Source organism: Pseudoliparis swirei, chromosome 12 (assembly GCF_029220125.1).
Source record: "Pseudoliparis swirei isolate HS2019 ecotype Mariana Trench chromosome 12, NWPU_hadal_v1, whole genome shotgun sequence".
In the NCBI taxonomy this organism is placed as follows: Eukaryota; Metazoa; Chordata; class Actinopteri; order Perciformes; family Liparidae; genus Pseudoliparis; species Pseudoliparis swirei.
Genome location: NC_079399.1, coordinates 1,584,122 through 1,610,859, shown reverse-complemented (window position 1 = coordinate 1,610,859; position 26,738 = coordinate 1,584,122). Strand labels below are relative to the sequence as shown.

Below are 26,738 nucleotides of genomic sequence, written 5' to 3'. Positions count from 1 at the left end.
ATAATATTGATTAAAAAAGAATAACATTAATTAAAAAGATATAATATAAAATGTCAACTAAAGTGGTAGTGTTGGTTCTGGCCCCCCTGTGGACTAAAGTGGTAGTGTTGGTTCTGGCGCCCTCTGTGGACTAAAGTGGTAGTGTTGGTTCTGGCGCCCCCTGTGGACTAAAGTGGTAGTGTTGGTTATGCCTAATTCCCCCCCAGCGGAGCTCCGGATGTGGGCTGCAGGTGAAGCCGAATCTGGGTCTGTCTAGGTGGCCTGGTCTCATAATATTACATCATATTTATATATTTATACTTGGTGGTATATTGTGGAGCATTACGTACAAAAGTGGACTAAATTAAAACAAAATGTACATTTTATAGTATTTATATTTAGATATATATTGTATCATATTTCTGTATGTTCTTCAACATGAGTTCAACACGACTTGTTATATGTATATATTTATACTTGGCTTTATATATTGTTGCATTATGTACATCATTTGCATTTTTTATTATTATATATACATATTTTTGTATCATCAGTTCAACAATGTAGTGTTAATGGTATTTAAATACCAAGTATTGGGAGGTAGTATTTAAAATAAGGTATTGGGACTAGTATTTAACAAAGTATTGAGACGTAGTATTTAAAATACCAAGTAGACGTAGTATTCATCGTAGTACATCTGTGTAATGCTGAATACAAGTTGGCAACTAGAACCCAGGAGACAAAGTACCAGAATGTTCAGATTTAAACCCACAATCCAGGTCGGGGTCAAAGGTCAAGGTCTCTAAGAGGAAGTAGCACAGAAACTAACCTCTGAGACTTTATGGGAACCAGGATGGGACCAGGCCCACTGACTCTAATTATATATATATATAAATAAATAAATAAACTTTTATTAATCCCCAAGGGGAAATTAGTTCTCTGCATTTAACCCATCCTTAGTTATTAAGGAGCAGTGGGCTGCAGTGATGCGCCCGGGAAGCAACTGGGGGTTCAGTGCCTTGCTCAAGGACACTTTGACTTGCAACTAATGGGGAGAGCGGGGATCGAACCCGCAACCTTGCGGTTGCGGGACGGCCCTCTTACCCCACTGAGCTACAGTTGCCCTAAATATATATATATAATCATATAATTTTCAAGTTTAACAGTGTACTTTGGGTCAAAAATATTAGAACTGATGTTGACTAAAAAAAACACTATATATATATAAAATACTAAAATAGAAAACATTTTGATATAAAAAAAAGTCATACATTTTATTTTTATTATAAAAATATATATATATCTTCATTGACATAATTTTCTTTAATGTATTATAAAAATATATATATATAAAACACTATTTGATGTATAGAATAATTTGAAATATAAAATAAATATATAAAAATACGATATATATTACACAAATACACACAATGTATGCATATACAACTATTTAAGTATATATAAATATTTTAATAATTATATATATATTTATAAATATTTCTTTTTTATTACAGACTTTCATGTGAAATTAGTTTGGGATGTTTCCATTTTTTATTCTCTACTAAAAACAAAACAAACCTTTTGAAACATTATAAATAAAACTTTTCCAGAGTCGGTGTTAAAAACAAAACAAAAACAGTTCGATGCAGAAATAAGAAGCAAAAAGAAGTTCCTGCATCTCGAGTTGCTTTTAATCTGAAAACCACCGACTCCACACGGAGGAGACACGGCCAGCGGCGACTTCCTCTTCTTCCCTCGCCGCGTTTGTCTTCCTCCGCTCGGCGTTAAAAAACACGCTGTTATTGTTGTTGTTGTGCGCGCGTCGGAGAAGAACGACTTCCAGAACACATAACTTAGTTACAACAAAAACAAAGTAAACGGTAAATTACAAAGGCAGCGGGGAGAAAAAAAAACCTTCCGGCGTATTTACAGTTCTTGTTTATTTTTTCCCCGTACAAATTTAACGTTGCGTTTGATGTCTGTGGTTAACGGGGGAGTCGCGGACCGGTTGTTCCCCAGCTGAAGTGAAAACAGTCAGGCCCCGCCCCCCCTCAGGGGCCGATGGGTAAATTCGGCGGCCGGACGTCTCTTCGATCTCGGGCTCCCCGGGGGAGCTGGGCGTGGCCGGGACAGGCTCCGCCTCCCGCTTGTCCACTTCCTGTTGCTCTTTGATCCTTAGGATGAGCTCCCTGATCTCCTCGCGCTTGGTCTTCATCCGCAGCTGAGGGAACCAGCCGGACAGGTTCACCGGCAGGTGGAAACTGGGAATGGGGCTCTGGGCCAGAAGGAGAGGAGGTCATTATTTATAAAGGCGCTGCGCCTCATCGGGGACACGTTGCAATTCTAACTCATTTTATCGCCCTTTTATTTAGACTTATTACTTTGTAGTAGTTTATCTATTTTATGGCTCATTGATTGAAACCTTTATTTGATTATTATTTATTTTGAAAGATATATTTAATGTCTATTGTTTAGTATGTACACATTTACTTTTCAATTTTGTTCCAATTAGAATAACATTTTAAAAGATCATATTTTATAATATTTATTTATGTTATCTTTTTCAATTTATATTTGATTTTTTATTTTCAGGGGAAATTATATTAAAATGTGATTGATAGGTTTTACATTTCTATCTATTTAGAAAGATTTATTTTCTGACTTTTATTTAGTATTTTAACATTTATTTGAATTTCTCAATTTGCATTAAATTGTTTCACTTTGCTTATTTTTGTACTGTACCCAAAGATATTAAACATAAATATTGTATATATAAATATTGTATATTTATATATTATATACAAATTGCATTGACAGGTTTCACATTTTCATCACATTTTTATCAGATTATTATTTATTCTGACTATTTAGTTGGTTTTTTTAAATGTTCACTGTACCAATAAATATTTTATGTATATAACTACACACATATACATGTATAAAATATGTATTTATTTATAAAATATTATATATATAAATACATAATGTGTGTCTCGGATATCATCCGTTTGATATGCGTGACGCACGTCATCACTCTGTAGTCGTAGATTTCTTGATGCATAATATTTGATATAATATCTGATAACAACATGGCTGCTGGCGTCACCTCGAAGAAGCTCTCCACGTACTGCAGCATGTACGCGCCGCAGTCGCTGAAGTTGTCCTGCTGCGGCACGCGGGGACTCGAACCCTTCATCACGTCCTTCCCGAAGCTCCGCTGGGTCCCTTTACGCACCTCCCACTCCACCTCCAGGTACCTGAAACAAACGCACCCAGGAGACACACACACACACACAGGAGACAGTACCACCGTTTAAAAAACACCCAAAACACAGAAAGAAGCGTCGAATACGCCGACGTATTAAACTGGAGAACAACGGAACCAGATAATCAGAATGTCCTCAAGTTCCTTGAAGTGTCGGCATAGAGCTCGACAGTAACTGAGTCACATCATGACGTCATCGTTCACCGAGCTCCTCATGAATCATGACGTCATCGTTCACCGAGCTCCTCTCATGAATCATGACGTCATCGTTCACTGAGCTCTCGACTCAACGCTCTGATTTTAAATGAAACGCTTCAGTTTCAGTTTCTGACGGAATCTTCACACGCGGAAGGTTCAAAGGAAAGAGGGATGAAGGAGGGAGAGAGAGAGAGAGAGGGAGGAAGGAGAGAGGAGGGAGAGGAGGAGGAAGAAGGGAGGAGAGAGCGGACAGAGGAGGGTGAGGAGAAAGAGAGGAGAGAAGAGAGAGAGGGGAGGAGAGTGGGGGAAGGAGGGATGATGGAAACATGGCGTAACGACGGCGCACCCTCTCGCTTCTGGGTTTAACGAACACTTTCTGGTCCTTGAACGCCACTTTGAGAAATGAAAGCTGCTCACTCTCGGAGGGTTTTGACGACCGTGGAGCGGGCCGGGCCGCGCAGGGAGTCCATGGTGAGGATGCAGGGCCTGCAGCAGAGAAACAAGTCAGGCAAGAGGAGCGGCGCCGCCACCTGCTGGCCAGCAGCAGAAGTGCAGCGACTCACTGCTTGCAGAGGTTCAGTCTGCCGGGAGGAGCCGAGGAGTCAGAGCAGAGAGCGTCTTCAGCCAGAGCCCCATCATCACTGCACTCATCCTGGAGACACGCCACACGTTAGGGGGGGGGGGGGGAGAAGGGGGGGGGGAGGAGGAGGGACTACCTGACAGGAGCTCTGATCGTCAGAGAAGTTGAAGTCTTCGTCTCCTTTCACTGAACCGTAACAGACGCTGATCTTCTGCAGCTCACCTGGAAGACACGAGCTCCTCCGTTACCATCAAGATTAAAGATGAAAGATTTAAGGTTAAAGATTAAAGCGAATGACGGAAAAATAATTAGAAATGTGATTTAGAATATTTTCAGATCGTCTGCCTTTTTCTTTTGGAGAAAAAATATATATTTAAAGACGTGAACGAGGACTTTGAGGAACGCTGGTTTCTTTTATAATTATTTTACTATTTTCTGATTGGGTGACACGAGGGAGTCGCTTTCAACCCCCTGAAGAATATGAAGATACAACATTCACTTGAAAAGCATTACTACGCATTAATACACATTACTAAGCATTAATACGCATTAATACACATTACTAAGCATTAATACACATTAGTACGCATAACTACACATTAATACGCATTACTAAGCATTAATACGCATAATTACGCATTACTAAGCATTAATACACATTAGTCCGCATTACTACGCATTAATACGCATAATTACGCATTACTACGCATTAGTATGCATAACTACACATTAATACGCATTACTAACCATTAATACGCATTACTACGCATTAGTATGCATAACTACACATTACTACACAATAATACACGTTACTAAGCATTAATACACATTAGTCAGCATTACTACGCATCATTACGCATTACTAAGCATTAGTACGCATTACTACGCATTAGTATGCATAACTACACATTAATACGCATTACTAAGCATTAATACGCATTACTACGCATTAGTATGCATAACTACACATTAATACGCATTACTAAGCATTAATACGCATTGGTATGCATAACTACACATTAATACACATTAATACGCATAATTACGCATTACTATGCATTAATACTAGGGCTGTCAATCGATTAAAAAAAAGTAACTAATTAATCGCACATTTTGAAATTGCGATTAATTAATCGCGATTAAAAGTGTTTTCCTTCTTTTTAAAGACCAAACTTCACACAGAGCTGTGTTTTCAAAGAGGCTCCTACCTATAAAGTGCCAGCGAGGTATTTAATATCGTGGATGATAAATTGTTTCTTCAGTGAAACATCAGATTAGTAAAGAAGTATATTGAGACCCCATTGGTCCTGTCATCTTTAACACTGAACACAGCAGAACCAGTGGCCTTGGTAACTGACTGACATTCACATATGTCACGTTAACCCTCTGGAGGCTGGGGGCATTTTATACATTTTACAAAAAAAATAAATTCACCTTTTAAAGTCTTTTGCATGTGACACACCCCCACGTGTTATACATCAAACATTCCAGAACAATCTCAGCTCTGAAATGAGGCTCATTGTCCTCGCGCCGTATTCTCTGGTTCTCTGACTGACAGGCTGCTAAATGAGCCTGAGGTGGGAGGTCCTTTGTGATTTACTGAGTGTTCATTGGTTGTTTCGCCCCTCCGTTCCTCTGAGTATCAGAGGGGGAGACGGGAGGGAGGAGAGCAGGAGGAAACCCGACTGATTCATCCACGAGTTAAACTCATTTATGATCCTTATTTTCGCGGAGAAATAATTGTTTTAAAAACGGAAACAGTGTTAAACCGTACTGCCGTTTGACACTCGGTTTGAGTGTAAAAACTTCAACGAACACCGGAAGTAAAAAAAGTTGCGTTAAAATATTTTAGTGCGTTAACGCGGCCAAATTAATCGCATAGATTAACGCGTTAACGCTGACAGCCCTAATTAATACGCATTACAATTCATTAATACGCATCAATACGCATTACTATGCATTAACAGGGTGTCTACAGGAATAAACCAGTGAAATGTAAGACTTTTTAAGACTTTTTAAGACCACGTCTAAATAAAATGTAAGACCTAACTTACGATGGAAATATACATTAATCTAAATTAATTAATTCAAAGTAAACACACTGATGTCTGTTCAAAATTAACAGTATGGTGTAATGCAAAAGGATAACACAAATGTCATTGCTGTTGTAAATTATATTTATTAATACATTTTCAGAACATTTAAGTCCCATGAACAAATGTCTATAAAATTAAGTAAATATATTTTTTAAATACGTGCAACATAGTTCCTTTTGAACAAAAAAATCTATTAAATAACATAAATAACAGTTCCAGCTGCTTTTAAAATGCAAATTCATTTACATAATAGAATCTATGTGTGTGTGAGTGAGTTCTTATGTCTCTATGTGATGGATGTTTGTGCACAGGTTCACGTCTACTCCTGAGCTTTTGTGAATATACTAGGAAAACAATCCTTTTCAAACTGTATTAATATAAAAACTTCCAGTTGACATTTGGTCCATTCTCCTGGAAAAAAGAAAGAAAAAAGGCAGACATTAGCCAAACAACAGTCACCACATCTCTTCATGACACCACCACTTCAGATTAATGTCAGACTGGATCAATATGAATGAATACTATTTTTACAAATTAAGCAACGCGAGCCATCTCTTGAGCCTAGTGAACACTATGTAGACATAGACAGGTAAACACCACTCTACTACCATTCTAAAACTATTTGTAATTAGTCTAATTAATGTGTAGAGCGCCTATGCATAGCTGTTATTAACTTGACACATGAGTAAAGCTTAACTATATGAAACACATACTCATATACAAGAGGATAGTTAATACATATATTTATGTTAGACTTACTTTGAGGTGCTGAAGTAGGTCCTGGTGTCATGGCCCATGAGCTCCACAGGATCCTGACTGGACGTGGTCATTTCACCAATAACGCACATGAAGTCCAGCTGTCTGCTCGCGGTGGTCTGGTTCAGAGTCTCGTGGAACAGAATGAAGAACGCACTGCAGCGTTGGTCTTCGGTGATGAGCTCTTTGTTGCACGGCGCTGGATTTCCTCCGGTGACCTCCAGCGTTGGAGTTGACGTCGTTGCTGGCGGCGGAGCAGCAGCTAGCGGCGGAGCAGCAGCTAGCCCCGCGGGCTGCTGGCGGCCTTCGCTAGTCTCTGTGCTTCTTGCTCTGCTCGTGAGATTCCACCGCTGGAAAGTCTCCCGACACATAACGCAGCTTCAGAAGCATTTCACCGACCGGAACCAGAAACACTCGTTCTTTTCAAGCCGTTGTTGAACTTGCATCCTGCCATGTTTTCTAAAGTAGCCGATGCTTCACGTTGTAGGGATTGATAGGACCGAATACGCGGGGCCCCTTTAAGAGAAGGGGCGTGGCTCCGGTGACACCAGAGACACCGCAGAGCGACCGGAGCAAAATACGGACCTGGCGGAACAGATTGCCTCATATTCGTAGTGACATGACACTCATAAAATTTAAGACCAATCCAATCTGAATTTAAGACAATTTAAGACTTTTTAAGGCCTTATTTTTAGGAAAAGCAATTTAAGACTTTTTAAGACTTTTTAAGGACCCGCAGACACCCTGATTAATACGCATTACTATGCATCAATACGCATTACTATGCATTACTACGCATTACTACGCATTAATTCGCATTATTACGCATTTCTATTATCTCACATAATGTACCACACTTGGCTCACTTGTGTATTGTTGCTCCGGCTCTGCCGGGCCGGTGCCGGGCGGCGTGGCGGTGCCGGGGGCCTCGGGTCCCCCGTCGGTCTCCTTGGCGGGGGGCTCGGCCTGAGCGGCGGTGGGCGCCTCGGGGACGGCGGCGAGCGGGTCCACCGAGGCGTCGTCTAGCCCGTCCCGGTCGGGGGACAGAGGGCGGCAGTGGTCCGGAGGGTTCTCCTCCGACGGGGCGCTGTGGTCCAGAGGGTTCTGCTCGTAAACCGGACCCGTGAGACCCGGGAAGCAGATGACGGCCAGATACCAGTGAGCCCTGACGGCAAGAGACACAGGGCAACGGCTAATCTAAGGAGACTAAGATCATTCAACCAAAGAAAAGGACATTTCTAAAGAAAAACAATGCAATATTTGAATAAGAAAAAAATTAATATAAATATAAAATAAATATAAAAAATAACATGGAAAAAATACATAATTAAGAAAAGAAAATGTAATAAAATACATTTAAATAAAAACATGTGAAAACGGGAGAAACATAGTAAATAAAGAAAAGCTGAATTTCTAGAGAAGACTCACGACTCGTTGATGGGAACAAAGATGAAGTCCTTCTGGAAGAGATCCACGTGGCGAGTCCACGTCTTCACCCGGTTGTGCTTCCTCTTCTGGATGCTGGAATAAATGAAACCCACAAGAGGTGAAGCAGCGAGTGGCCGAGGGAGCAGGAGGAGCGCCGCGGCGGAGACTCACGGCAGGCTGCCGGTGTCGGGCGCGTTGCGCCGCTCCCGCTGGTTCAGCCTCTTGTAGAAGAAGGAGCTGAACACGTGGATTCTTTGAGCGTCGTCCTTTTTCAACTTCTCCAGAACCAAATACCTGACGCAGACGGACACAGGAGGGGGAAGCGGCTCGTGGGAATGGAGACGGACCTTTTGTTTTGAAGCGTGGAAGCTCAACCCGTCCACCTACTTTAAGTAGAAGTCGATGATGACGTCATTCAGGAACTCTCCGTCGTTGAGGCAGTGCAGGTCTTCGTTGGTGACCGCCATGCCGCCTTTGGCCGGAGGAGGCGGGTACACCATCAACCTGAGACACGCCACCAACAGCATTACAGCCATCCATCCATTACAGCCATCCATCCATCCATTACAGCCATCCATCCATCCATACATTCATTCATCCATCCATGTAAACCGATGCAGGTGATCTGTCTTTGTTTCCATGTTTTTATTTGACCAGATATTCTGCTTCAGTGCTTCTTGGTGAACGAGACGATCCAACACAGCATCCTCACATTTACATACGGCAACACACACACACACATACAGGACTGTCTCAGAAAATTAGAATATTGTGATAAAGTTCTTTATTTTCTGTAATGCAATTAAAAAAACAAAAATGTCATGCATTCTGGATTCATTACAAATCAACTGAAATATTGCAAGCCTTTTATTCTTTTAATATTGCTGATTATGCTTACAGCTTAAGAAAACTCAAATATCCTATCTCTAAATATTAGAATATCATGAAAAAGTATACTAGTAGGGTATTAAACAAATCACTTGAATCGTCTAATTAACTCGAAACACCTGGAAACACATTTTCAAATGTTTGATTTTGTTTTGCTGTTATAAATCTTTTTTAACTTGGTCTGAGGAAATATTCAAATTTTATGAGATAGGATTTTAGAGTTTTCTAAGCTGTAAGCATAATCAGCAATATTAAAAGAATAAAAGGCTTGCAATATTTCAGTTGATTTGTAATGAATCCAGAATGCATGACATTTTTGTTTTTTAATTGCATTACAGAAAATAACTATTTTATCACAATATTCTAATTTTCTGAGACAGTCTGATATACACTACCGCTCAAAAGTTTGGGATCACTTAGAAATGTCCTTATTTTTCAAAGAAAAGCATTGTTTTTTTCAATGAAGATAACATTAAATCAATCAGAAATACCCTCTCTACATTGTTAATGTGGTAAATGACCATTCTAGGTGGAAACGTCTGGTTTCTAATGAAATATCTCCAGAGGTGTATAGAGGCCCATTTCCATCAACTATCACTCCAGTGTTCTAATGGTACATTGTGTTTGCTAATTGCCTTAGAAGACTAATGGATGATTAGAAAACCCTTGAAAACCCTTGTGCAATTCTGTTAGCACAGCTGAAAACTGTTTTGCTGAAGAGAGAAGCTATAAAACTGGCCTTCCTTTGAGCTAGTTGATTATCTGGAGCATCACATTTGTGGGTTCGATAAAACTCTCAAAATGGCCAGAAAAAAATAAGTTTCCTGTGAAACTCGCCAGTCTATTCTTGTTCTTAGAAATGAAGGCTATTCCATGCGAGAAATTGCAAAGAAACTGAAAATGTCCTCCAGCGGTGTGTACTACTCCCTTCAGAGAACAGCACCAACGGGCTCTAACCAGAGCAGAAAGAGAAGTGGGAGGCCCCGGTGCACAACTCAGCAAGAAGACAAGGACATTAGAGTCTCTAGTTTGAGAAATAGACGCCTCACAGGTCCTCAACTGGCAGCTTCTTTAAATGGTACCCGCAAAACGCCAGTGTCAACGCCGACAGTGAAGAGGCGACTCCGGGATGCTGGCCTTCTAGGCAGAGTGGCAAAGAAAAAGCCATATCTGAGACTGGCCAATCAAAAGAAAAGATTGGTATGGGCAAAAGAACACAGGCATTGGACAGAGGAAGATTGGAAAAAGGTGTTCTGGACAGATGAATCCAAGTTTGAGGTGTTTGGATCACACAGAAGAACATTTGTGAGACGAGAACAGGTGAAAAGATGCTGGAAGAGTGCCTGACACCATCTGTCAAGCATGGTGGAGGTCATGTGATGGTCTGGGGCTGCTTTGGTGCTGGGAAAGTGGGAGGTACCAGGTAAAAGGGATTTTAAATAAGGAAGGCTATCACTCCATTTGGCAACGCCATGCCATACCCTGTGGGCAGCGCTTGATTGGAGCCAATGTCCTCCTCCAACAGGACGATGACCCAAAGCACACCTCCACATTGTGAAGAACTCTTGAGGGAAGAAGCAGGCAGCTTGCTGTCTGTAATGGAGTGGCCAGTCACCAGATCTCAACCATTGAGCTGTTGTGGGAGCAGCTTGACCGTATGGTCCTCAAGAAGTGCCCATCAAGCCAATCCAACTTGTGGAGGTGCTTCAGGAAGCGTGGGGTGACATTTCAACAGATTACCTCAACAAACTAACAGCTAGAATGACAAAGGTCTGCAATGCTGTAAATGCTGCAAAAGGAGCATTCTTTGACGAAAGCAAAGTTTGAAGAAAAAAATTAATACTTCAAATACAAATCATTATTTCTAACCTTGTCAATGTCTTGACTATATTTTCTATACATTTTGCAACTCATTTGATAAATAAAAGTGTGAGTTTTCATGGAAAACACGAAATTGTCTGGGTGATCCCAAACTTTTGAACGGGAGTGTATGGAACACATCTGCATTATTCATTTCCTGGAACTCTTGGGGAGATCGATTTACAGGACTTTTCTTAACATACAAAAGTCTGACTTATTTTTATAAACTCTTCCTTGGGACAGTAACAATGTCTTAATGTTAGCATAATTTAAGCTAAATCTCAGAAACGATCTCTAAAGATACAAAATCAGTTCATTGTTTACTTTTATATGTTAGCGTATGATTTGTCGACATCTTTATTTTGATAAACTGATGTTGTTTCACGTGGTTCTTTCCGCTAACTTTGCAAAACCGGATGTTGTCACATAAATCCTTCGCTAACGTGATCAAACCCTCTCGCTCCCGATGGAATGTGTTTAGCGTGAGCATCTCTAGGGGCAGACATGTGAGTCGGCTGAGTCGACCCAGAGATTCAACTCGGGGGACGGACGCGCCGGTGGTGAGGATCCCCTCTGACCTCTGACCTCTGCGGCCCTCGCCGGGCGCATCGTCTCCGTTGCGCCGCGATTGAAACGTCTCTGATAGTTTTTCTCGCAGATGTTACGTCATCTGATCGGCCGTTTTGAGAACGCCGATCAAAACCGATAATGGGAATATCGGCCGATATGGATCGGCGCCGATCAGATCGGTGCATCCCTAATATATATATGTACGCATACATAAATACATCCCAGTGTTTCCCCCACCATTCCATCAGGGTGGCCCGCCCCCCTGTAGTGTCTCTCTAGCCCAGATGACAGCAGCAGGACGTCAGGTCCTTTCCTTCAAGACGTCTTTGTTCTTTTATGAAACTAAACGTCTGTTATTGGTCGTCTCTACAGCCGCATGTCTCTCTGTCTCTACGTGTTAACACTTCTCGGCTCGCCGTCTCGCACACAGGTGAGCACACTCCCATGTTAGTCCCGTTCGACCATATCTGTGTGTGAAGAGTTCCTCACTTGACGATGGGCCCGCAGAAGGTCGGCTGGAGGTCGGTCATGTCCTCGTCTTCGTCTTCAAAGTAGCCGTCGGCGTGCTGCCGGTTGGCCATCCTCACCGGGGAGGCCTGCGCCACCTTGTTCACCGGGGAGCCGTGAGCCGGTTTCTGAGGGCTTTGGGTCGGCTTCTCCTGAGGGGGGGGGGGAGTTTGTGAGGACGGAGAACATAAAATACAAAACCATGCCGAGGAATCTTCAGAAAAACATGATTGATTGTAAATATTCCAGAGATACTAAATCTAAAGGGATCCGATGTCCAGTTTGTCGTGGTCAGAGTGAAACCTTGTCCTCTTTCTGCTTCAGGGCCTTGTTGTAGTTCACCAGCCGGATGTTGGCCTCCTCGAAGGGCAGCTTGGCCGGGAAGCTCACGAGGCCGTTGGCGCGTCCGATCTCGCCCAGGATGTCCTCCAGAATGGCCTGCTCCTTCATCACCAGCCCGTTCTCGAAGATCAGCACGATGAACTTCTCGTCAGACTCTGAGCACAAAGACGGGAAGTTAAAACGCATCAAACGCATCTCATTAAAGCCAGAAGACACGGCGCGTTCAGGGTCACCAGACAATGTGGTGTTTTCCATGACATTTATTTATCACATTGCAAAATGAATATAAAATCTAGTTTCAATGTCGTTCTTCTTGTTCTCAAAGGAAGGCCAGTTGTATAGCTTCTCTCAGCAGCATAACTGTTTTCAGCTGCGCTCACATCAAAAGGGTTTAAAGGGTTTTCTACCCCTCCGCTAGTCTTCTAAGGCGATAACACAATGTACCATCAGAACACTGGAGACGGGCCTCTACACACCTCTGGAGAGACTAAACACCAGAGAATAGTCATTACACTAACATTTATGATCTAATGTGATCTTCATTGAATAACAGAGCTTTGAACAATAGGGACATTTCTAGTGACCCCAGACCTTTGAACAGTCGTGTAACTCTCAATGCGTTTCATATTCTAAACGCTTTGCACAACCCGTTTCAGCTTTATGTGCAGCTGCAGCTATTTATTTAGCCATCTATTATTTATATATCCATGTATTGAATCTGAAGAGTGAGAGCAGGATATCGATCTAACCAGCCGAGCTCTGAACACGGAGAAATGAAGCACGGCGGGCGTTGAGCTGGTGTGTATTTGAGGAGACACATTTAGACCTCGCACGTTAACCTTTAACTAACAGCCCATAATAAACGATATCAGCACGGCTCGTTAATATTTAAACATGCAGAATGTCTCATTTCAGGCCCCAGAAAGCTACGATGCATCTTCTTCAATTCTGTTTCTTAACAGCAATAAAACGGATCATGTTGTGCAGAACAAAGGTCTTCAGAACATCTCCTCTGGTTGTATAGAAGTCAATGCTTCATGTGTTGAAGCTGCATTCTCTCCTGACCACCAGGGGGCGACTCCTCTGGTTGTATAGAAGTCTATGCTTCATGTGTTAAAGCTGCATTCTCTCTCCTGACCACCAGGAGGCGACTCCTCTGGTTGTATAGAAGTCTATGCTTCATGTGTTAAAGCTGCATTCTCTCTCCTGACCACCAGGGGGCGACTCCTCTGGTTGTATAGAAGTCTATGCTTCATGGGTTAAAGCTGCATTCTCTCTCCTGACCACCAGGGGGCGACTCCTCTGGTTGTATAGAAGTCTATGCTTCATGTGTTGAAGCTGCATTATCTCTACTGACCACCAGGGGGTGACTCCTCTGGTTGTATAGAAGTCTATGCTTCATGTGTTAAAGCTGCATTCTCTGTTGACCACTAGGGGGCGACTCCTCTGGTTGTATTGAAGTCTATGCTTCATGTGTTAAAGCTGCATTCTCTCTGTTGACCACTAGGGGGCGACTCCTCTGGTTGTATAGAAGTCTATGCTTCATGTGTTAAAGCTGCATTCTCTCTGCTGACCACTAGGGGGCGACAGCAGGGGAGAAATCTGTATCTTTCTTAATGATAGTTACAACACAGGGAGGTGTGTACTTGTGGCTGTGTACTTGTACTGCGTTATCTGTGTACTCACGGTCCCCGGCACAGTCGTACCAGTGCGCTCCCTCCTCCTCCGACATGTGGAGCTGCGAGCGCAGCCGGGCGCACTCGGCCGGACTCGTCTGGAAGAACAACACCGGAAGCTTCCGGACGCTGCACCACTCGCAGCTGACGAGCTCCGACGCCCGCAGGCAGATGTTCTCCACGGCGTCGCGCTGAGAGCCTGAGACACACGGCGTGAGACAACGGCGTAGCGACGCTCTACGTCGTGACTCTACGTCGTGACTCTACGTCGTGACACTACGTCGTGACACTCTACGTTGTGACTCTACGTCGTGACACTACACGTCGTGACTCTACGTCGTGACACTCTACGTCGTGACTCTACGTCGTGACACTACGTCGTGACACTCTACGTCGTGACACTACGTCGTGACACTCTACGTCGTGACACTCTACGTCGTGACACTCTACGTCGTGACACTCTACGTCGTGACTCTACGTCGTGACACTACGTCGTGACACTACGTCGTGACACTCTACGTCGTGACACTCTACGTCGTGACACTATGTCGTGACACTCTACGTCGTGACACTCTACGTCGTGACTCTACGTCATGACTCTACGTCGTGACACTCTACGTCGTGACTCTACGTCATGACACTCTACGTCGTGACACTACGTCGTGACACTCTACGTCGTGACACTCTACGTCGTGACACTCTACGTCGTGACACTACGTCGTGACACTCTACGTCGTGACACTCTACGTCGTGACTCTACGTCATGACACTCTACGTCGTGACTCTACGTCGTGACTCTACGTCGTGACTCTACGTCGTGACTCTACGTCGTGACTCTACGTCGTGACACTCTACGTCGTGACTCTACGTCGTGACTCTACGTCGTGACTCTACGTCGTGACACTCTACGTCGTGACTCTACGTCGTGACTCTACGTCGTGACACTCTACGTCGTGACTCTACGTCGTGACGCTCTCATTTACCTTCAGTCTCCAGCTGGATCTGCTCCGTGGAAAACTGCAGAGAGAGAAGACGTGTGTCAGAGATGTAACTCTAACGTCCTCCAGGGAGACGTCACATGCTCTTCACAGGCTCAGCCTCCCTTTCACAGTAAAAGCATGGGGACATATCCACTTCCATGCAGGGCTTTTATTTTGAAACTTGTGGAGGGACATTGTAGTTCATTCTTTTCCCTCCTCTGTACTTCAGCTTCGAGGAGCAGGCCGTGCCTTTAATCGTTTCCATAACCGGACATTGTATTATTGTTCTGATGTTTTATTACTCACGACGACGGGCTTGGTGACCATCCTGCGCAGCGTGCCCACCCTCACGCTGCGGCACTCCAGCACGATGCTGTCGCAGCTGCTGGACGTACACTTAGGTTTCTTCGGCCTCGGAGAAAACTGCTCGGGGGGTTGATTCCCGAACTGGAGAGTTAAAAAAAAAAGAGAGAGACAAAAAAGAGGAGGTGGAGAAGAGAGACCGTCAGCGCTTCGCGTCTCTGAATCCGTAACTTCTCTGTAAAGACGTCCGTTTGCTCCCTCAACTGTCAACCCAACGACGACGGAGTAATAACGGAATAATCCTCAGATTTGATCCAACGCCATGTATATTATCTTTAACCAGTGGAGGACATCGACCTGCAGTGACGACGCCCACCTGATCCTTCATCCGGGCTCTCCGCGGTATCGTGATCTTCATGTTGACGTCCTCGAAGAACTCGCCGTTGGACTCCTCCTGCTCTCCGGCGCTCTTCACCGCCGCCTCCACCCGGCCTCCAGAGGGCGCCGGCGAGGAGTGAGCCGAGTCGGCCGGGCGAGGGGAGACGCTGTCCAGCCTGTTGGCGCCCGCCGCGCCGCCGGGGCCCGCCTCCTCGTCATCGCTGGACAGGACGACTGGGGAGGGAACGCCGTTTAACATCATGAGGTCATGTGACGCGGTGGAGGTCATGTGACGCGGTGGAGGTCATGTGACGCGGTGGAGGTCATGTGACGCGGTGGAGGTCATGTGACTCGGTGGAGGTCATGTGACGTGGTGGAGGTCATGTGACTCGGTGGAGGTCATGTGACGCGGTGGTGGTCATGTGACGCGGTGGAGGTCATGTGACGCGGTGGTGGTCATGTGACGCGGTGGAGGTCATGTGACGCGGTGGTGGTCATGTGACGCGGTGGAGGTCATGTGACGCGGTGGAGGTCATGTGACGCGGTGGAGGTCATGTGACGCGGTGGAGGTCATGTGACGCGGTGGTGGTCATGTGACGCGGTGGAGGTCATGTGACGCGGTGGAGGTCATGTGACGCGGTGGTGGTCATGTGACGCGGTGGAGGTCATGTGACGGTGGAGGTCATGTGACGCGGTGGTGGTCATGTGACGCGGTGGAGGTCATGTGACGCGGTGGAGGTCATGTGACGCGGTGGAGGTCATGTGACGCGGTGGAGGTCATGTGACGCGGTGGAGGTCATGTGACGCGGTGGAGGTCATGTGACGCGGTGGAGGTCATGTGACGTGGTGGAGGTCATGTGACGCGGTGGAGGTCATGTGACGTGGTGGAGGTCATGTGACGCGGTGGTGGTCATGTGACGTGGTGGAGGTCATGTGACGCGTGGTGGTCATGTGTGACGCGGTGGAGGTCATGTGACGCGGTGGTGGTCATGTGACGCGGTGGAGGTCATGTGACGCGGTGGAGGTCATGTGACGCGGTGGAGGTCATGTGACGCGGTGGAGGTCATGTGACGCGGTGGAGGTCATGTGACGCGGTGGTGGTCATGTGACGCGGTGGAGGTCATGTGACGCGGTGGAGGTCATGTGACGCGGTGGTGGTCATGTGACGCGGTGGAGGTCATGTGACGCGGTGGAGGTCATGTGACGCGGTGGTGGTCATGTGACGCGGTGGAGGTCATGTGACGCGGTGGAGGTCATGTGACGCGGTGGAGGTCATGTGACGTGGTGGAGGTCATGTGACGCGGTGGTGGTCATGTGACGTGGTGGAGGTCATGTGACGCGGTGGTGGTCATGTGACGCGGTGGAGGTCATGTGACGCGGTGGTGGTCATGTGACGCGGTGGAGGTCATGTGACGCGGTGGTGGTCATGTGACGCGGTGGAGGTCATATGACGTGGTGGAGGTCATGTGACGCGGTGGAGGTCATGTGACGCGGTGGAGGTCATGTGACGCGGTGGTGGTCATGTGACGCGGTGGAGGTCTGACGCGTGGTGGTCGTGACGGTGGAGGTCGCGTGGCGGTGGTGGTCAGCGTGGCGGCCGGCGGTGGACGCTGGTGGCATGTGACGCGGTGGAGGCGTGACGGCGGTGGAGGTCATGTGACGGGTGGAGTCATGTGACGCGGTGGAGGTCGGGCGTGGGGAGGCGGGACGCGGGGGGGGCGGGCGCCGGAGGCAGTGACGCGTGGAGGAGGACGGGTGAGGAACATTAATGAGTCACAACCAGGAGAGCCTGAGGAGCATCATCTTAGAGCGCCTCTAACTGAGAGAGGAGAGGACGAGGGGAGGAGGGGAGGAGGGGACGAGAGGACGAGAGGACGAGGGGAGGAGAGGAGGAGAGGAGGAGAGGACGAGGGGACGAGAGGAGGAGAGGACGAGAAGGGAGGACGAGGGAGGAGGAGGACGAGGGGAGAGGGGCGAGGAGGAGGAGAGGAGGGACGAGGAGGAGAGGACGAGAGGGGGAGGGGAGGAGAGGAGGAGAGGAGGAGGGGACGAGAGGACGAGAGGAGAGGAGGGGAGAGGAGGGGAGGGAGGAGAGGAGGAGAGGACGAGGAGGAGGGAGGAGGAGGAGGACGAGCAGGAAGAGGAGGAGGGAGGAGAGGGAGGGAGGAAGAGAGGAGGCGAGGGAGGAGGAGAGGAGAAGAGGAGGAGGGAGGAGAGGAGGGAGGAGAGGGGAGGAGAGGGGAGGAGGAGGAGGACGAGGGAGGAGGAGAGGAGAGGAGGAGGAGGACGAGAGGATCGAGAGGAGGAGGAGGAAGGACGAGGGAGGAGAGGAGAGAGGACGAGGAGGAGGGGAGAGGACGAGGGAGGAGGAGGAGGAGGAGGAGAGGAGGAGAGGACGAGGAGGAGGAGGAGGAGAGGAGGGAGGAGGAGGAGGAGAGGAGGAGGAGGAGGAGGACAGAGGACGAGGGGAGGAGAGGGAGGAGAGGACGAGAGGAGGAGGAGGAGGAGGAGAGGAGGGAGGAGAGGACGAGGAGGAGGAGAGGAGGAGAGGAGGAGGAGGAGAGGACGAGGGGAGGAGGGGAGGAGAGGACGAGAGGAGGAGGGCGAGAGGAGGATCGAGAGGAGGACGAGGAGAGAGGAGAGGGGCGAGAGGAGGGGAGGAGAGGACGAGAGGAGGAGAGGAGGAGAGGACGAGAGGACGAGAGGAGGAGAGGACGAGAGGACGAGAGGAGGAGGGGAGGAGAGGACGAGAGGACGAGGGGAGGAGAGGACGAGAGGACGAGGGGAGGAGAGGACGAGAGGACGAGGGGAGGAGAGGACGAGAGGAGAGGAGAGGACGAGAGGACGAGGGGAGGAGAGGAGGAGGAGGGGAGGAGAGGACGAGAGGAGGAGAGGGACGAGGAGGAGGGAGGAGGAGAGGACGAGAGGAGGAGGAGGACGACGGAGGAGGAGGAGAGGAGGACGAGGGAGGGACGAGGGAGGAGAGGAGGAGAGGACGAGGGGAGGAGAGGACGAGAGGACGAGAGGAGGAGAGGACGAGGAGGAGGAGGAGGAGGAGGAGAGAGGAGGAGAGGAGAGAGGACGAGAGGGAGGAGGAGGACGAGGGAGGAGGGAGGAGGAGAGAGGGGAGGAGGACGAGGGAGGAGGGAGAGGGACGAGGGAGGGGAGGACGAGGAGGAGAGGACGAGAGGAGGAGGAGGGGAGGACGAGGAGAGGGAGGAGAGGACGAGAGGAGGAGGGAGGAGAGAGAGGACGAGGGAGGAGGAGGAGGAGGAGGAGAGGGACGAGGGAGGAGAGGACGAGGGAGAGAGGACGAGGAGGAGGAGGAGAGGAGGAGGAGGGAGGAGGACGAGGGAGGAGAGGACGAGGAGAGGAAGAGGAGAGGAGGGAGGAGGGGGGACGAGAGGACGAGGGGACGACGGGAGGAGAGGACGAGGGGACGAGAGGACGAGGGGAGGAGAGGACGAGGGGAGGAGAGGACGAGGACGAGAGGAGGAGAGGAGGAGAGGACGAGGGAGGACGAGGGGAGGACGAGGGGACGAGGGGAGGAGAGGACGAGAGGACGAGAGGACGAGAGGACACACGGATGAGGATACGTAGGACAGCATCTCCAGCTCAGGCCGAGGGGAAGGAGAAGCGTGTCCCGTTGCTTTCTGGGTAATGTAGTCCCGCGCTCACCTCGGCTGCTCTGGCCTGCAGGGGGAAGGAGCAGCCGTCCTCCAGCGGCTTCCTCTTCTGCTGCAGGCGCCGCTTCACGTTGGGCGAGGCCTCGTCTTCTGAAACAGACACCGCCTGATTATGTTGCTTCACAGAGGACCCCATGACGGAGCAACAACCTCCACCTGCAACGACCTCCACCTGCAACAACCTCCACCTGCAACGACCTCCACCTGCAGGAGGCAACAACCTCCACCTCCAACGACCTCCACCTCCAACGACCTCCACCTGCAACGACCTCCACCTGCAACGACCTCCACCTGCAGGAGGCAACAACCTCCACCTGCAACGACCTCCACCTGCAACGACCTCCACCTCCAACGACCTCCACCTGCAACGACCTCCACCTCCAACGACCTCCACCTCCAACGACCTCCACCTGCAACGACCTCCACCTGCAACGACCTCCACCTGCAACAACCTCCACCTGCAACGACCTCCACCTGCAACGACCTCCACCTGCAACAACCTCCACCTGCAACAACCTCCACCTGCAACAACCTCCACCTGCAACAACCTCCACCTGCAACAACCTCCACCTGCAACAACCTCCACCTGCAACGACCTCCACCTGCAACGACCTCCACCTGCAACGACCTCCACCTGCAACAACCTCCACCTGCAACAACCTCCACCTGCAACAACCTCCACCTCCAACAACCTCCACCTGCAACAACCTCCACCTGCAACAACCTCCACCTGCAACAACCTCCACCTGCAACAACCTCCACCTGCAACAACCTCCACCTGCAACAACCTCCACCTCCAACAACCTCCACCTGCAACAACCTCCACCTGCAACAACCTCCACCTGCAACAACCTCCACCTGCAACAACCTCCACCTGCAACAACCTCCACCTGCAACAACCTCCACCTGCAACAACCTCCACCTGCAACAACCTCCACCTGCAACAACCTCCACCTGGAACGACCTCCACCTGCAACAACCTCCACCTGCAACGACCTCCACCTGCAGGAGGCAACAACCTCCACCTGCAACAACCTCCACCTCCAACAACCTCCACCTGCAACAACCTCCACCTGCAACAACCTCCACCTCCAACAACCTCCACCTGCAACGACCTCCACCTGCAACGACCTCCACCTGCAACGACCTCCACCTGCAACGACCTCCACCTGCAACAACCTCCACCTGCAACGACCTCCACCTGCAACAACCTCCACCTGCAACAACCTCCACCTGCCGGTGGCGGCACGCGGCGACAGCGTGAAGCTGCGTTGACTCGTCCTCACGAGTAGACTGAGTCACACGAGCGCGACAGTCTGGTACCCGTTATCATCCGTCTCCATGGGAACGTCTTCTTCAGGGAATCTGGTTTTTAATGTCGTCTTTGTCAATCGTCGTTTTGTTTCTTTTTTTAAGTATCGGTTCAGGCACCATGATCGGAAGAAGGAAAAAAACAATACCCATCGCTAATACCGCCCCTTCTAAGCCACGCCCCCTCTAAGGCGAGAATGACATGAAAAGCCACAAATGGTCACGCGAGTAAAGCGTTGTGAATATTCTCCCCCAGGTCCTAGTGCCCGGGCGTTATAGAGTTAAAAATAACGTGTCAGAAACAATAGTTTCATTTCATGACATCACACAAAGCAGAAGGAAAACTGTCGTAACGCACTGGATGCAGATGGTTCCATGTCATCTCTCCACCGGCTTCTTTCACACCAAGCAAATGGATGATGAGAATGTTTCCCTGCCAAGGTCACCTCCCAACACCCCCCCCCCCCAACAGAAGCAGATGTCTGAGGCTGGTGAAACATGCGCAGCGAGCCGTGGCCTCTACCTGAGATGTCTGGGCAGGTGAGCACGATGCCGTCCACCTCCACCGCCTGCTGCGTGGTGGAGAAGTCATTTCTGCAGGAGAGAGAAAAGAAAACGTGACTCAATCGTGAAATAATCAAACTGGTTTAATATCATTTTAAATGTTTTGTTTTTTCCAAACAAACAGAGGATTAAACATCCAGTAATAATTACAGAACAATAACGGCGAACACTAGAACACTAGAACGTTCGTGTAGCCACTCCAGTCCACACGGTGGCGCTGATGCTCCGCTAACTATAGCCGACACATGTTTGACCTAGACTCCTCTGGTTGTATAGAAGTCTACGCTTCATGTGTTAAAGCTGCATTCTCTCCCCTGACCACCAGGGGGCGACTCCTCTGGTTGTATAGAAGTCTATATAAATGACTCAGTAAACAGCCGTGGACGTGACGGCGTCCCCGAGGACGTGACGGCGTGGACATGACGGCGTGGACATGACGTGACGGCGTGGACATGACGTGACGGCGTGGACATGACGTGACGGCGTCCCCGTGGACGTGACGGCGTGGACATGACGTGACGTGTGGACATGACGTGACGGCGTCCCCGTGGACGTGACGGCGTGGACATGACGTGACGGCGTCCCCGAGGACGTGACGGCGTCCCCGAGGACGTGACGGCGTGGACATGACGTGACGGCGTCCCCGAGGACGTGACGGCGTGGACATGACGTGACGGCGTCCCCGTGGACGTGACGGCGTCCCCGTGGACGTGACGGCGTCCCCGTGGACGTGACGGCGTGACATGACGTGACGGCGTCCCCGTGGACGTGACGGCGTGGACATGACGTGACGGGCGCCCCGAGACGTGACGGCGCCCCGTGACGTGACGGCGCCCCGAGGACGTGACGGCGCCCGTGGACGTGACGGCGTGACATGACGTGACGGGCGCCCCGAGGACGTGACGGCGTCCCCGTGGACGTGACGGCGTCATGACGTGACGGCGTCCCCGAGGACGTGACGGCGTCCCCGTGGACGTGACGGCGTGGACATGACGTGACGGCGTCCCCGAGGACGTGACGGCGTGGACATGACGTGACGGCGTCCCCGTGGACGTGACGGCGTGGACATGACGTGACGGCGTCCCCGAGGACGTGACGGCGTCCCCGTGGACGTGACGGCGTGGACATGACGTGACGGCGTCCCCGAGGACGTGACGGCGTCCCCGAGGACGTGACGGCGTCCCCGTGGACGTGACGGCGTCCCCGTGGGGCGTCTTACCTTTCCTTCAAATCAAGGCTGCTGGGAGATGGAACAACAAAAAGACAGAAACGTCTCACCAATAAAAATCAATGTTCAGTCTTGTTTCTCTTCAGGGGGCGGAGCTAGTGAGCAGCTTCAGACTCAACATAACTTTCATGACATTACAAGACGCAAAAATGTATAGAGGCCTTCAAAATAAAATACAAACATAAACTGACTTCAACGAGCTTTTAATAAAGTTGAAGACATCACGTCCATGCTCCCTCAGGCTGTCCTCACCTGAAGAGGATGTGACGCTCGCTGAACACCAGCACACTTCCCTTTTACTTCCTGTTTACTTCCCACTTACTTCCAGTTTACTTACCGCTTACTTCCAGTTACTTCCCCACGTACTTCCTGTTTACTTCCCACTTACTTCCTGCTTACTTCCAGTTTACTTACCGCTCAATTCCGCTTTAATTAAACCTTTATTTAACCGGTTGAAACACAATGAGATTTGTAATAAATCCTCGGGTTAGTGAACCTGCCGCTCACCTTTGGGCCGGCTTCCGGAGGCCGGAGGGCGTCTGTGCGTGCTGGAAGTGGCGCCCCTGGAGGACGAGTCCCTGCGCCGGCGCCGGGCTGATGATGAAATAGTTGGTTCTGTTGGGGATGGGGGAGGACGGCGCCACCGAGAACGGGTCATCGCTGGGGGGGGGGGGGGGGGGCCATTGGTATCATTATTCTATTCACCATCTGTTACCTGCATATTACATCATGTGTTTCACAGTCAGGATTTTACTGGATTCATTTCATCATTTGTTCAGTTCACAAAACTAACTACGTATTGACATCTTATCAAAAGTTCATTTATTTCTATAAAATGCAGCTAGGAAATAACATGTATATATCAGGCATGAAAACGGGTCAGGGGTGAAAAAGGTGAGGAGGATAGGCGCGGGTGCTGGTGTTGACTTCCACGAACATCGATGTTGGACGTTGTATGATAATCTATAGGTCCTCCATTCTGACACCAAGTCTGTGATCGGGCCCTATAATACTATAATAATAGTAATATTGTGTATGATATGGTCATTCATGAACCAACTTCCTTTTGTTGTTGTTGGCGTGAACAAGTCTTCAAGTCTTGAGCTCTGCTGAGCCATGAGTCTGTTCCTCGAGTCTGTTCTGCCTCTACCTGGTTGTCACGATCTTCTATACCATACCTGCCATAAATATCATGATACAATACCATAAAAACAGTATACCATAAATACGATACTGGTATATTTATCTATAATAGTAATAAATAAAATATCTGTATGGTTCACTTTTTACCAACTTTTTCAACACTTAAATAGCAGTAATATTAGTATTAATACAGCAAGATATTAATGAAACTACATGGAGCCATCATAGCATTGATCAATGATTATACACTATGAGGCCGTTAGTCTCTGACCAGAGGATACAGAGTTCATCAGGAAGAGCAGCTGTAGAGTTACAGAACTTTACAGACTGAACTTAAACATTTCACTTCTGGCATCTTTTTTTATTTTTATTTTAAAGCCGAAAATTCCACCACTTAAGGCCCTCGCTGTGAGCTGGCGGCAAACAGCTCGACACGGAGCAGCGCGGCGCCTGATCGCTTTTTTAATGAAGTATTGAGACTAAAGATATGCTAAATCACATCGCCTTAACGCACGGGTACTTTGTTAGCATCGCCCACCGCAGCGACAGCAGCAGATGAAGCGCTAATGGTGTGTTCACGGACGCCAAAATTTTGACGCCGAGATTACATGTTAAGTCAATGCAAAGCTGCGCCGAGCCGCGATTTTCCAGCGAGCAGCGCGTCAGACGCGCTTGAAGCAGCACGAACAGAGCGCTTGCAGCGGAACAGCGAACAGACGCAGCTCGTCGACGCGAGTTCAAATTTCCCAACTCTGGCAGCAAAGACGCGTGAGTCATAGTTGCCAGCCAATCAGCGTTGAGCAGCTCCGCTGTCATCGCCCTGCCGGTCGAAAAAAATGGAGGAAAATATTATTGTCGCCGTCTGTGGGCACCCCGAACTTTACGATCCAACTCTTTATGCTTACCGAAACCGGAGCTATAAAGATAAAGCGTGGAACAAGGTGGGAGAAGCCGTGGGACTACCTGGTACGTTTCAAGATTCAAGATTCAAGATGTTTTTATTTGTCACATACACACACAGGGTGTGCAGTGAAATGAAAGTGGCAATGCTCAGCAGGAATGTGCAAGGGCAACAAGTACACACTATTTACAATAAAAAACAACACAATATTTACAGTACAATATTTACAGTAAGTGTGTGTGTGTGTGTGTGCCTAAGAGGGGCAGTTGTGTGGGTCTATGTGGGGGTCCTGGTGAGGTCGGAGTTCACAGTCCTGATGGCCTGAGGAAAGAAACTCTGTCTCAGTCTCTCTGTTCTTGCAGCGTGACTACGGAGGCGCCTGCCTGACCGCAGCAGCTGAAACAGTCTGTTGTTGGGGTGGTGAGGATCCTTCATGATCCTGCCGGCTCTGGTTCTGCACCTCCTGGTGTACAAGTCCTGCAGGGTGGGGAGTGAGTTCCAATAGTGCTCACCCGAACGCACTACTCTCTGCAGAGCCTTCCTGTCCTGAGCGGAGCAGTTGCCAAACCAGGCTGTGATGCTTCCTGTCAGGACGCCCTCTACAGCTCCAGAGTAGAAGGACTGAAGGATCCTCTGGGAAACTTTAAATTTCCTCAGCTGCCTGAGGTGGTAGAGGCGCTGCCTTGCCTTTCTCACCAGAGTGTCTGTGTTCGCTGACCAGGTCAGATCCTCGGCGATGTGGACTCCCAGGTATTTATACCGCTCACCCTCTCCACAGTAGTCCTGCTAATCCCCAGTGGTGAGTACGTCCTCTGTTGTTGTACCCTCCTAAAGTCCACAATCAGCTCCTTAGTTTTGGTGACATTCATGAGGAGGCTGTTGTCCTGGCACCAGAGTGACAGATCAGCAACTTCCTCCAGGTAGGCCTTCTCGCGTTGTCGGAGATCAGGCCCACCACCACTGTGTCATCCGCAAACTTGATGATGGTGTTGAGCTGAACCTGCACACACAGTCATGTGTGTACAGGGAGTACAGTAGGGGGCTGAGGACGCAACCCTGGGGGGATCCTGTGTTCAGGGTGAGGGATTTGAGGTGTGTCTGCCCACCCTGACCACCTGTGGCCTGGCGGTCAGGAAGTCCAGGATCCAAGCACACAGGGGGTGTTCAGTCCCAGCTCAATCAGCTTGCCGCCAGTCTGGAGGGACTATGGTGTTGAAAGCTGAACTATAATCAATGAACAGCAGTCTCACATAGCCCCCTCTGGCTGTCCAGATGAGAGTGTGGTGTGCAGTACCTGGGAGACAGCATCATCCGTGGATCTGTTTGGGCGATAAGCAAACTGCAGCGGGTCCATGGAGGAAGGGAGGAAGGCGCAGATGTAGTCCTTTATCAGCCTCTCAGCATTTCATGACCACCGAGGTGAGGGCCACCGGTCGGTAGTCATTCATACATGCTGGAGAAGCATTCTTGGGCACAGGGACAATAGTGGATCTCTTGAAGCAGGCGGGACCACGGACTCAGCCAGGGAGAGGTTGAATATTGTGGTGAACACTGGAGCTAGCTGGTTAGCACAGACGCGCAGTACTCGCCCAGATATGCCATCTGGACCTGCAGCTTTCCTGGTGTTCACCCTCAACAGAGCCCTCCTCACACTGTGCTCGGTCACAGAGAGTGTGTGTTCATCCCCAGCGGTAGAACTCACCGCTACGCTTAACGGTGTTGTTGTTAGCCGGCGAGCTAGCGCTGTTGTTGCTAGCCTCAAACCATGCATAAAATGAGTTCAGGTCGTCCGCTAGGGATGCGCCGGCACTCACCATTGCGCGGGTCTGCTCTGGTAGTCTGTGATAGTCCGTAGCCCCTGCCATAGGCGCCTGGTGTCGCGCTGCTCCATCTGTGATTCCACTCTGTCTCGGTACCTCCTCTTGGCCTCCTTCACCGCCTCCTCAGTCCATAGACCGCTGCCTTGTACTCGCCCATGTTGCCGGATACAAGACCGGAGTTATAGGCAGCAGTACGGGCGCTCACAGCTTCACGGATGGATCTATCAACCCACGGCTTTTGGTTAGGAAAGAACCTAACTTTTACCCTGGGGGCGA

General features: G+C 49.0%; 2 protein-coding genes and 1 long non-coding RNA gene across 3 annotated transcripts in view; all 3 read right to left on the bottom strand.

Annotated features, from left to right (window-relative positions):
- Positions 1-1,904: 1,904 nt before the first annotated feature.
- senp6a (SUMO specific peptidase 6a) lies at positions 1,905-16,097 on the bottom strand. Its single transcript, XM_056427499.1, is given in 16 exon segments — positions 1,905-2,065; positions 2,068-2,257; positions 3,089-3,239; positions 3,863-3,931; positions 4,009-4,097; positions 4,162-4,247; positions 7,744-8,042; positions 8,306-8,398; positions 8,477-8,599; positions 8,693-8,809; positions 12,113-12,282; positions 12,434-12,627; positions 14,159-14,347; positions 15,132-15,165; positions 15,435-15,575; positions 15,808-16,097. Coding segments are annotated over 16 exon segments (2,241 nt in total). The 5' UTR covers positions 16,072-16,097; the 3' UTR covers positions 1,905-2,033.
- On the bottom strand, positions 6,185-7,718 carry LOC130202215 (uncharacterized). Its single transcript, XR_008833308.1, has 2 exons — positions 6,881-7,718; positions 6,185-6,532 (listed from the first exon to the last, which is right to left on the bottom strand). It is a non-coding gene; the product is annotated as an uncharacterized LOC130202215 (long non-coding RNA).
- Positions 16,098-19,424: 3,327 nt separating the features above from the next.
- Positions 19,425-26,738, bottom strand: part of LOC130202982 (sentrin-specific protease 6-like) — an 11,236-nt gene continuing 3,922 nt past the window's right edge. Inside the window, exons 5-8 of the mRNA XM_056428879.1 lie at positions 23,106-23,258; positions 22,590-22,607; positions 21,330-21,400; positions 19,425-19,585 (exon numbers count right to left, since the gene is read on the bottom strand). Of these exons, the coding sequence (XP_056284854.1) occupies positions 19,425-19,585; positions 21,330-21,400; positions 22,590-22,607; positions 23,106-23,258 (403 nt within the window). The remainder of the gene's footprint in view (positions 19,586-21,329; positions 21,401-22,589; positions 22,608-23,105; positions 23,259-26,738) is intronic.